Source organism: Calonectris borealis, chromosome 1, assembly GCF_964195595.1.
Source record: "Calonectris borealis chromosome 1, bCalBor7.hap1.2, whole genome shotgun sequence".
Lineage (NCBI taxonomy): Eukaryota > Metazoa > Chordata > Aves > Procellariiformes > Procellariidae > Calonectris > Calonectris borealis.
Window position 1 is genome coordinate 70117565 of NC_134312.1, and position 11165 is coordinate 70128729.

At 44.7% G+C, this 11165-nt stretch overlaps 1 protein-coding gene across 1 annotated transcript; it reads left to right on the plus strand.

The window, feature by feature from the left end:
* Positions 1 to 145: 145 nt before the first annotated feature.
* Positions 146 to 7515, plus strand: LOC142088258 (tubulin alpha-8 chain). Its single transcript, XM_075163455.1, has 5 exons — positions 146 to 174; positions 4093 to 4315; positions 5022 to 5170; positions 5731 to 6411; positions 7228 to 7515. The coding sequence occupies exons 1-5, from the start codon at positions 172 to 174 to the stop codon at positions 7513 to 7515; spliced, it is 1344 nt and encodes a 447-aa protein (XP_075019556.1). The 5' UTR covers positions 146 to 171.
* Positions 7516 to 11165: the final 3650 nt, after the last annotated feature.

Genomic DNA, 11165 nt, shown 5'->3' on the forward strand with positions numbered 1-11165 from the left:
CAGAACTGCGGAGCCTGTGACCTATTCCCCACCGCCCCGCGACACTGAAGCGCAGGAGCAGGTGCCGGGTGCCGGCCCCAGGCTGCCTCCCGCCCCGCAGCCCAGAGCCGGGCTCCTGCAAAGACCTGCCGTCACTGATCCGAACGGGAAGGAAACACCACTGGAGACGCCATGGTAAGGGGGGATGCGGGAACACCAGTCATACCGGGACCGGGAGGACCGCGGGCGAGGGGATCTGCCGTTGTTATCCGTGGTTTGTGCCACACAAACCTGATCTCGCGCACCGATTACCACGTAAGAGGATGGGAAAGGGGTGTCAGAAAATTTCGCTGGAGCTGTAAGGCATGCTGAACCAAAGTTTTCTTCAACGAGTCTCTAATTAGTGGAATTATAAGACAAATCAGATCTGGAGTCTTAGCTTTTTAGTTCTTTCTGTTGTGACTATATTTTCTCAACACAGGTTCATTTTCATATGAGAGAATAATTTTTGTTAGAAATAAAACAAAAAAGTTACTTACCTTTGTGACTGTTTTAAATTAATCTAGCCCCAATGGCTGTACTGTTCATAGCTATATAGTGTATACATGTGTGTTTCTGGAGTGCATGAATGTTTTTATATGTGTATGCGTTTAAGTAAGTAAAAAAGGCCTTTCATTTTTAAGATTTGGGGGTTTATATAAATTTGTAGAAACCTCTCAAAACCTCTCAGAACATGAAAAATCCATTTCACCTTGTACCCCAATTTATGTCTAGCACTGAGTCTTATTTTGGTGCAGAGAACTATGTTATTTTCTGCCAGTACAGCTGCAGGTCCAAAATGAAACCGCTTATTTTGCAGGCAAGATACATACTTCCACAGGCTCCCCATGCCTTAAGGCAGACCTAGGGTAGCAAGTATGTTTCGGGAATAGCTGGGAATATCTGGAAGAGTAAAGTCTGCCTTTGTACAGTAAATAATTAAGCCAGGTAGTATTCTGGGCTTTTTATAGAATCAAAGCTGTCCCAGGTTTAGTTTCACAAAGGACCTGGCCCTTTCTAACTGTCTCTTGGTAAATAAAAGGTCAGGTCTACAATTTGTAAGACAGGTCCTGGTACACCAGTGATGGGATGTGAAACATGAGTTTGGAGTAAGCTCCAAATTTAACTACCGTGTAGAGATCAGTTTACTCTGCCTATGACTCTGAAGAAGGCCCACCCTCTTCCCTATTAAAAGTCTGATATCTATTTTAAAGCTGTTTACCACGCAAAATTAGAAATCTCTTTGTTATTGCCTTCTCTCCCTGTCAGAATATTTCCAAATTACTGCTGGGGTAGGAGAAGATGGGAGTTGAAGGCAGGAGTCACGGCAGGAGGCCTGGCTCAAAAGGCGGGGTTGAGATATTGCGTCAAACGAGCGCAGCTGAAAGATCAGTCTAAAAGGAAAGGAACCGGTTCTGCAATCTTCAACCATAGTCCTGTACTAGGCTTTACAACATTAACTTTCTAAGGCAACATTCACTAGTTCCATCTGTGAAAAAACAGACCAATTCCTCTACTGATCTGAGGAACAGAGCGAAGCAGCTCTTCAGGTTCCAAGTAGAGCTTGACTTGTAATTGTAGTTTTGCTCTAAAAGATATACTCTTTAAAAAAGTCACCTGTCCTCATTGCTGTGTTTAAAAGAAAAAAGCTTTTTTTTTTTCTTGCTGCCAGGCTTACAGATTCCCACTGGGATTTAAAAGAAAAGCAGGAGCCTGTCCTGTGCAAAATCAGCATTAATTGAATCCTCTAAGCCCAAATAGGCCTTCAGTGTCTCTTGAGTAATCCTCCAGATTGCAACTCCACTGCAACATACCATCACTCAAATAACTTAGATACTTTTGCACAACTCAATTGAGAAAAACAGGGTTGTGCAAGTGCACCTGAGAGCATGTTACACACACTGCTGCATACGCATTCGCAGAGTCAGCAACTTACAAATGGTACTGAATAGAAATAATATATGTCATTGAATGAAATATTTAAATTTGCTTTCCATATTCATTTGAACTTCTGAGGATGACTAACTGGGGCAGCGGTGACTTCTAAAATTCCACTTGCTTCTGAAAAAATATCTTTAGTTGTGTTTCTAAAACATAAATATATGTCAATTGTGAAGAAAACACTGCTCCAGAGATGCTGCTGGTCACACATTCTGCCTGAGGATTTAGTTTTTGGGGAAGATGCATTTCATACGCAAGTCACAGGATGATTTTGCAGGGTAAGCAGTTACAGAATTTAAAAAAAAAAAAGAAAAGTTAACTGGCCAACTCTGATATTAAGTCATTAGATCTCTCTAAATGAGATATTACAAAATGAAAATGAGCGAGGACCATTCTCTGGCCTTGAAGCCAGGTAGCATGGCCTGCTTCATATTTAGGCATCTGAATTCTCTTTCCTTCTCCAAAGCTAGGCACTGGTCAGTGAGCTGCTCACTGGAAACCATTCTTGACAATGAGTTGTATGCTGGATGGTGCCCAACCATTGTCTGGAAAAGTATGAACTGGCATAACCCAAAACTGTGCCAGAGAGTGTGCTAATTATCAATCAGCACAGGTGATCACAGGCCAGTGTTCAGTACTATGACCTGACCCCTTCTCACTCCCTAGTATAGACAGGGCCATTGAGATCACGAAGTCGGAGCTCAGAAGACTGTAATTACAATTGCTCCAAAGCAGAAACGGAAGCTGAAAAACTCCACGTGACTGAAACCGCCCTCTCTTTATGTCGTGGTTTAACCTCAGCCAGCAAAAATAAACTCCACGCAGCCGCTCGATCACCCCCCCCCCCCAGTGGGATGGGGGAGAGAATCGGGAGGGCACAAGTAGGAAAGCTCCCGGGTTGAGATAAAAACAGTTTAATAATTGAAATAAAACTAAGTAGAACAGTAATAATAACAATGAGAACAACAACAATAACAGAACACACAAAGCAGGCAATGCACAACGCAACCGACCGCCGACCGCGTGTCACGAACGGGGGGCCGAGCGCCGCCCCCCCCCCCCCCTTTTATACTGAGCATGACGTCACATGGTATAGAACACCCCATTGGCCAGCTGGGTCCACCACCCCGGCTGTGCTCCCCCCTCCCGGTGCAAGCATCACCCAGCAACAGCCAAAGCATCAATGGGCCATCAACGCTCCTTTCACACAGAACCCAAAACACAGCACACCCCCAAGCTACTGGGAAGAAAGTTAACCCCGTCCCAGCTGGAACCAGGACACCTTACAAACTGCCTTTCACTACACCCGATGTCATAATTGTCTGGACTAACATAGAAGTATCTGCTTTATAATTCTATTTCTGAGCTTACGAAATCCAGCACCACGTCCTTCATACTCCTGTACTCCAAGTTGTAAGGGATTTTGGAGCAATTGGCACCTGCCTATGTTAGCCTGGTGTTACATACGTTGTTTTCTTTTCATTGAAGTCCCCCGCTACCACAGGAACTATGCTCAAAATCAGGCAAATAAACACGCTATATTGCAGTGACACTGCCTGAATATGCGGTGGACCTGCAAGGTAAAATTCATAGCTGTTCAGGAGCTTGAAGGAACATTTGTTTCAACCGACAGAATCTGAAATCATTTCCTGAGGTGAATATTGCTTAAAGCAGTTCTTCCAAGTTTCCACTGTAGCCTGCTATCAGAGGGTAAAAGGATCAAAAGACATCACCTGTCTTGGGTTACATAAGGTTGAAGGATACCACATGGCTGGGTCAGGTTCCAGCCAGGAGTAAAAATAAACTAAACTGGGATGTGCTCCTCAGCAGAGCCAATCCATAGGACGAAAGGTGGGGTTTGTGTAACTGAAACGATTTTTTTTCCTGCCTGTTTTCATGTAACCATATATTACAGCACAAAGATCTCAATTCTTTAAAGAACTGTCCCAGTATCTGGTGTGTATATGTACAGTCTCATTGTGGTCATGGGGTTGAACAACCAAATGAAATGCTGACAGCGACAACTCACCATTTTTTGGAAAAGCAATACACTGGGAAAAAGTAGGAATTCGGAATAAGGAGGACTAATGTGCAGTGTTTTTTTCTGACCCTGTCTCTGTTCTCTCCCCTTAGCGTGAGTGCATCTCTATTCATGTTGGCCAGGCTGGAGTTCAGATAGGAAATGCATGCTGGGAACTCTTCTGCCTGGAGCATGGCATTCAGCCAGACGGCACCTTCAAGGATCTGCACGATAAACTCAACTATGATGACTCTTTTACCACATTTTTCAATGAAACAGTCACTGGGAAGCATGTGCCACGAGCTGTAATGGTGGACTTGGAACCAACTGTAGTAGGTCAGTATAGAAATAAACCTGGAAAATGGAGAAGAGCTTACTCTTCCTAGTATCACCATGGTGTGCCCCCAGTCTCCACTGGTACAAAGCAGCACACCCTTTGTATCTTGGTCTACCACTAGATAGCATAAAATTAATTTTCTTGTGACACAGAATGCTAGATTCTGTCAAGACTCAATTATCTCCATAGGTGTAATAAACATAGGAACAGCAGGATCCTCAGCAGTTTAATAGCTAGTACACATGGTTTGTATGACTTCGTTTTGCACAAACATCTAACTTTCAGTTTTGTTTATTGTGACATTTTTGCCATTCAAATTCTGCTTGTCTCCGGATCCAAAGTGGGAGCCTGGCAGTTTCCTTCCAGGAATAGAAGGATTTCTAAAAGTTGGGGCACCTGGGGGAACTTGATTTTCTTCACGCTTTTTTTCTGGTGACTTGTCCTCTTGTTGGTACAAGCTGTACAACTGACAAGTTCTTGAGAAAATAACAACTTCTGTGGCTGGATACAAGTCACACCATAAATCAACAGAATGCAACAATTTAAAAATGCCTGGGAAACAGTTTTCCCTTCTCCATCAGCATCTGATTTTTGCAGTCATGACCTCCAGTGACTGAAAGCTTGCATCAATGCCAACAGCAACCAGAACTTGTTGGCACTGGAGCACAGCTATGCAGCTTCTCACAACTTCTCTTTCTTGTTCAGACGAAGTGCGGGCTGGCACCTTCCGGGAACTTTTTCATCCAGAACAGCTGATCACTGGAAAGGAAGATGCAGCTAATAACTATGCCCGTGGCCACTACACCATTGGCAAAGAAAGCATTGATATGGTGCTTGATCGTGTCCGTAAGCTGGTAAGTCCCAGTAGTTTTGAAATGGCAGCTTGCATTCTGCAGAAGAAAGAAGTGCAGAACAGGTAGCTTGTTAACTGCAGATGATACCAATGGTTCAGAAAAGAGATTGCAAGACATACAGAGGCATCATTACCAGTCCAAGAGACAGAAGCCCAGTAGTTCACTTCCCAGCTGTATGGCTTCAGATAGTCTTAAAAAGTGGTTCTGAATATGTAATTCTTCATTATTAGCACAGCCCTGGAGCACCAATGCTGATATAGAAGGTTGATTAGGCAGTTCTACATTGCTGGTTTCAGCTATACTAACTAAAAGAAGTGTGAAGTTCAGAGAGAGACGCTCCACAGATAAGAGTGCAATTCTTATGTCATAAGTTGAGCCACTGAAGGAAGCAAAGGATAGGATTACCACCAGCCCTTTCTCAAGAAAACCTGACATGAAAGCTATGCTGTATATTGCTGATGACTGCTCTCACCTTCAGCTCAGAAAAAGCTCATGTAGTGGATGAAGTCTTTTCATTCTTCTTCAGCCCCCATTCTTTCACTTTCTCTTTTGCTTTCTAGACTGATGCCTGTTCTGGGCTGCAAGGATTCCTGATCTTCCACAGCTTTGGTGGGGGTACCGGCTCTGGCTTTACCTCCTTACTGATGGAACGCCTCTCCGTGGATTACGGAAAGAAGTCCAAACTGGAGTTTGCCATCTACCCAGCCCCTCAGGTCTCCACCGCTGTGGTGGAGCCCTACAATTCTATTCTGACCACGCACACCACCTTGGAGCACTCAGACTGCGCCTTCATGGTGGATAACGAGGCCATCTATGACATCTGCCGACGAAATCTGGACATTGAGCGCCCCACTTACACTAACCTGAACCGCCTCATTAGCCAGATTGTCTCCTCCATCACCGCCTCGCTGCGCTTCGACGGTGCCCTCAATGTGGATCTGACGGAGTTCCAGACAAACCTGGTGCCCTACCCGCGCATCCACTTCCCCTTAGTGACCTACGCCCCCATCATCTCCTCTGACAGAGCATATCACGAGCAGCTCTCGGTGGCTGAAATCACCAGCTCCTGCTTTGAGCCCAACAACCAGATGGTGAAATGTGACCCAAGACATGGGAAGTACATGGCCTGCTGCATGCTCTACCGTGGCGACGTAGTTCCCAAAGACGTCAATGTAGCAATAGCTGCCATCAAGACCAAGAGAACTATCCAATTTGTCGACTGGTGTCCAACAGGCTTCAAGGTGAGTAGGGCTGCCATGAGCTTCTCTTTAAAGGGCAAGTTCAGTCTAGGGAAAAACTTGTATTTACAAGTTTTGTATCTTGCATGTCTTCCACTTGTGAGAAGAAGGAACATAAGAAAGATACGTGTGTATAAAATGTGCCCTTTCTCCTTTGGACATCCCATTGACAGAGACTCCTAAATATTTACGTAAGTGGAAATCTGAAGTGTATATGAGTTAAAATCTAAAGAAGTATTCATTTCAGACCTGAATTTTGAAAAAGCCGGTGAGTGTTCCCTCTGAAGCATCATCTAAAACTAAGGAAATGCCCAAACCAATACAATTAATAAAGGAAATGCTGATATTAAGGAATCTGTCAGGTAACACCCTCCTCCAGAAATATTATACAGCCTCTCCCCACTGGCTACATAGCAGTGTTGGGAAACATAATTTCAATAATAATATAGACATTAGCAGTGGAAAAACTTTTGTCATACAAATAGTTGGTTTAAGAATGAAAACTTTTAACTGGGAACCAACTTTCTGTATTAGTTTCTATAGAGTATCTTGATGACACTGTATGTTCAGTGTTGAATAGCTGTTAAGAAAGCTACTAGTTGCCAGTGTACATTAAACAGAAGAATAATACAGACATTAAAATGACCATATATCATACTGTTTATGACGTTATTATTTTTTATGGCATTTGCCATCTGGTAGTTTTGATAGTGGCACCACTCTACCCCAGCATCTGTAACTTTATTCACTTTTTTCCAGCTCTTTGACTGCTTTCTGCTCTTGCCTTTTTACAACCTTCTCTCATATTCCTGTTTCCAGGTTGGGATCAACTATCAGCCTCCTACAGTAGTTCCTGGCGGAGACCTAGCCCAAGTTCAGCGAGCAGTCTGCATGCTGAGCAACACCACGGCCATTGCAGAGGCTTGGGCAAGGCTCGACCACAAGTTTGATCTGATGTACGCCAAGAGAGCTTTTGTGCACTGGTATGTGGGTGAAGGCATGGAGGAGGGAGAATTCTCAGAGGCCCGAGAGGACCTGGCTGCCCTGGAGAAAGACTATGAAGAAGTGGGAACCGACTCATTTGAAGAAGAAAATGATGGGGAGTAATTTTAAAATACACTTTGTTCCTAGAGAGCACAGAATTGTCTCTGTATCACTGTATCGCACGTGTCTACCCTTACGTCACCTTTTTTGTATGTAATATACAGAAATTTAGGAGGAGCCATATAGAGACATCTTTTATTCCATAAATCACAGGTAAATTGTTCAGTTGGCAGTTACATTCCACATTACAACATCACATTGAACTTGTATACTCTATATGCATTATATGCATTTAATTAACCAGCTCAGTCAATTACTAAACTATGAAGTTATGGAGCACCCAGAAATGTCTCTGTTTAGGAAAACATCCTATTCAGGATATACTTGATTATGTACCTAAACTGAAGCAACATGAATAAGTATTACCCAACCTAGTGGGATTTAGACTCTTACATGGCTTCCCTCACAGTTCTGTCCTGACCAAAATTTCACACATGAAATACATGTATGTGTTCAAATCGAGAAGTGACCCTGCTCTTCCAGTGAGAGAGGAGAAATAGGGGGCACGATAAAGACAAAAAATATGATAAAAAATGGCAGATGAATTGCTTGCTCTGTTCTTTGAAAAACTGCTGAAAGCAATGTAATGAAGAAGTGGAAGTTATTGATCCAGTTTGGAGTACTTCATGCATTCTAAAACACTGGGTGTGGAGTTCCTAACTTCCTGAAACCTTTTGAAGTCTCATCCTGATCATCGATGTTATGTGCAAGGACACTTAGGAATCAGGGTCCCTGCTCTTGCAGTAGTCAATGCACTCTTTCGAATGGTTTGGGGATTACTTTAGAAGCACTGTGGCAGTTATCAGGAGCTAGCAGCTTTTGTTAAAGTGACACAACACTCAGCAGGCAGTGTATTTGGAGACCCAAACACTGAATCTTTCAGTTTTAGCCATCCCTTCATCTGAGCACACTTTCTAGCCTCAGACTGCTGCCCGCTACCTGTTTTGGAAGTGGGATGTCACAACTGACTTCCACAGGCAAAGCTTAATATATTCTTAAATAAGACATATGCACCTCTTAATCGAGCATCCAGGTTCTCACAAGGGTCATTACCAAAAGCCACTTCAGCTGCACACTGCTTCACTAGTTTCCACAGACCTGTCAGACCTAGTTCCTGTTTAATCTCCAGTGCCAGTTTGCACTTTGCTCAGATGGTTTAACTGTCTCTAGGCAACTTACGGCTTAGCAGTGCTTCCAGTTCTCTTCCTCCCTTCCACCAGGCAGATGCTACACAAGCTAACAATAGAAAGGGAACGTCACTGAATTTAAACCACTGCCAAGAGGCTCTGCCAGAGTCACAGCAAAGATGCTGAGTCATTTGTACCCTTCTGCTCAAAAGCCCCTACAGATATCCATACCCATCCACGTGACAATTCAGGAAGCTTTTCACTGCCACTGCTGCCTTGGCTGAAGAGCTCTGACGGCCAGGCAGCTGTGCTGCCTCCAGCAGAGCCAAGTTGTGTGAGCAGGTTCTCCATAACCTGCCCAGAGGGTACGCAACTGGGACCTCTTCTGTGATGACTGCTCTGATGGGCTCCAGACAACCCCTCTGAAAGCCTCCTACGCGCTGTCTCCTTCCCATGGTTCAGAGAAGCAGGGCGGGGGCTGCACAGAGGGACCTGACACAGGGCTGGGGGCGCATGCTGTCCTCACCTGTGCTAACAGAAGAACTGCGGACAGTTTAGCCTCTCGCCACAATAAATCCATGTTAGCATAACCCTTGCCCCAGAAGGTGCACCCACCCAAAGTGATCTGTGTTACGTGGCAAAGGGGAGGCAGTGAACATCCCTTCTCAACATCATCAGGGTTGCATTCATCCTCCTCTGAAGACATCAAGCCTTCTAGCCATTCCCCCCAAAAGCTGGCTCATTAGTTCAGGGTGTAACAGGAACAAACTGTATGTTAATAATAAGAACACTTATGTCACTTAATGCCTTGTAGACCATCTTTGCTGCAGAAATATATAAAGGATTTCCACATTCAACTCCTAAATTCCCTCCATAACCACTAAATGTCTGTATAATACAGGAAGGAGCCGGCAAGCCAGGGCTATGTTAAGCCATGGTTTTTCTCCCCACACCTGTTTTTTCTGTAACATTCCTTGAATTTAGTAACTCAGTGAGACAACAGCTGAAGGCTTCTGCATAGCATATGTGAATTTGGTTTGTTAGCAGCTCACAGAAGTGGCTTTTCTGAGGGACAAAGGGCCCCAAAGACACCAGTGAGCTTCTAGGGAGCAAAGAAAGGGAGATGGAAGCCATCAGGAGCTCCACACAGCCTGTGAAGCTGTGAAACACCTTTCCCCTCACTAACCCCTCATGTCCTGCTAAACCAAACCTACAGGCAGAGAGAGAGAGGAAGGGTTTAGGGTTTTACTCTGTCCCTGGGAACCATCTGGGGGGCAGCTGCAAGGGAAGGACATGGCGTCTCTGACCCAGCCAGAGTTCCTCCATAAAGGGTAGGCAGGTGTGCCCCAGGGATTCTCCCTTCTGGGGTCCCAGAGACTCAATCTATTTCATACACATAGCAGGACTCCCTACATCACCCGCACCATTTCCCCAGTCAGCAGAGCTCTGCGGGGCAGCATCACTCACCTTTAAACTCTCCCACCTCCTCAAGTGGAGCAAAGCTGGGCCAGTGGCCAGCCTCCGACAAGCAAAGCTCCTTTATGGGATGCTGCACCCCTCCGTTCCTCCTGCAGTCACCCAGGAAGAAGACGGAGAGGAAAACCTGGAAACCCAACATACACACTGGAGAAGCGGCCACCCACGCGCTTCTGCTCATCTGGACATAGGTGACGCGTTGAGGCCTAAAATCTCACAGCTCAGGTTGGCACTGGAGTATTTGTTTACTGTTGTGCTGCCATTTGTATATCCTGCTGTTGTCCCTCAAGCAGGGCTCGTTACCCAGTGTGCAATAAGCCAATTTCACACCCAGAGCCGAGATAATTGTTTATTTCATGTCTGCGCAGAGGTGGGTGCTAGGTGGTAACTCCACTAAGCTAGCACAGCTCAGTTAACACATGGTAAACATTTTATACATTCCAAGCAACAGTTATCAGTATTTTTTACATTTACACTTAGTCACCCTTACTTCTATTGGTTCTTGTATGCCTTGTCTTCACTTAAAGTCACAGTGTCCTTTCTTTTTACCGCGCATATTCAGTGGGGAAGGGGGTTTGTTGGACAGGGGGCTTTCCTGCCCGTGGGTGGGTTTTTTACCATGCTAATTAGGATAGTTCACCCGTAGCTCAAGTAGTTGTTTCTTTTTCTGTTCTCTTAGTGCTTATTTTGGTACTCCCTTATTTGGCTGACTTAGCATGTTTCTTCCAAGGCCATGCCCAGTTAACTCCCTACAGAGGTTGAATAATGTCTTGTTTCATTTCTCATCAGAGCCTTCCTGGGATTCACCGTCCTCGGTGCATCTAATCCCTAAGATAAACAATGTCAATGAAGCCTAAAAGCTAACTATTTGATTAGACTGCACTGCTGCACACCACAGCCCACCATCAGATGGGAAACTGCCGAGCCTTTCAGTTTGCCACTGAAGGGTTAAATTTGTGAGTGAGTTACTTATGTAGGGTTATTTTAAATGGGCTATTTCTCTCTTCTAGGTAGGCTACTGCAGCCTTGACAAGAGTTTGGCTTTTCTGT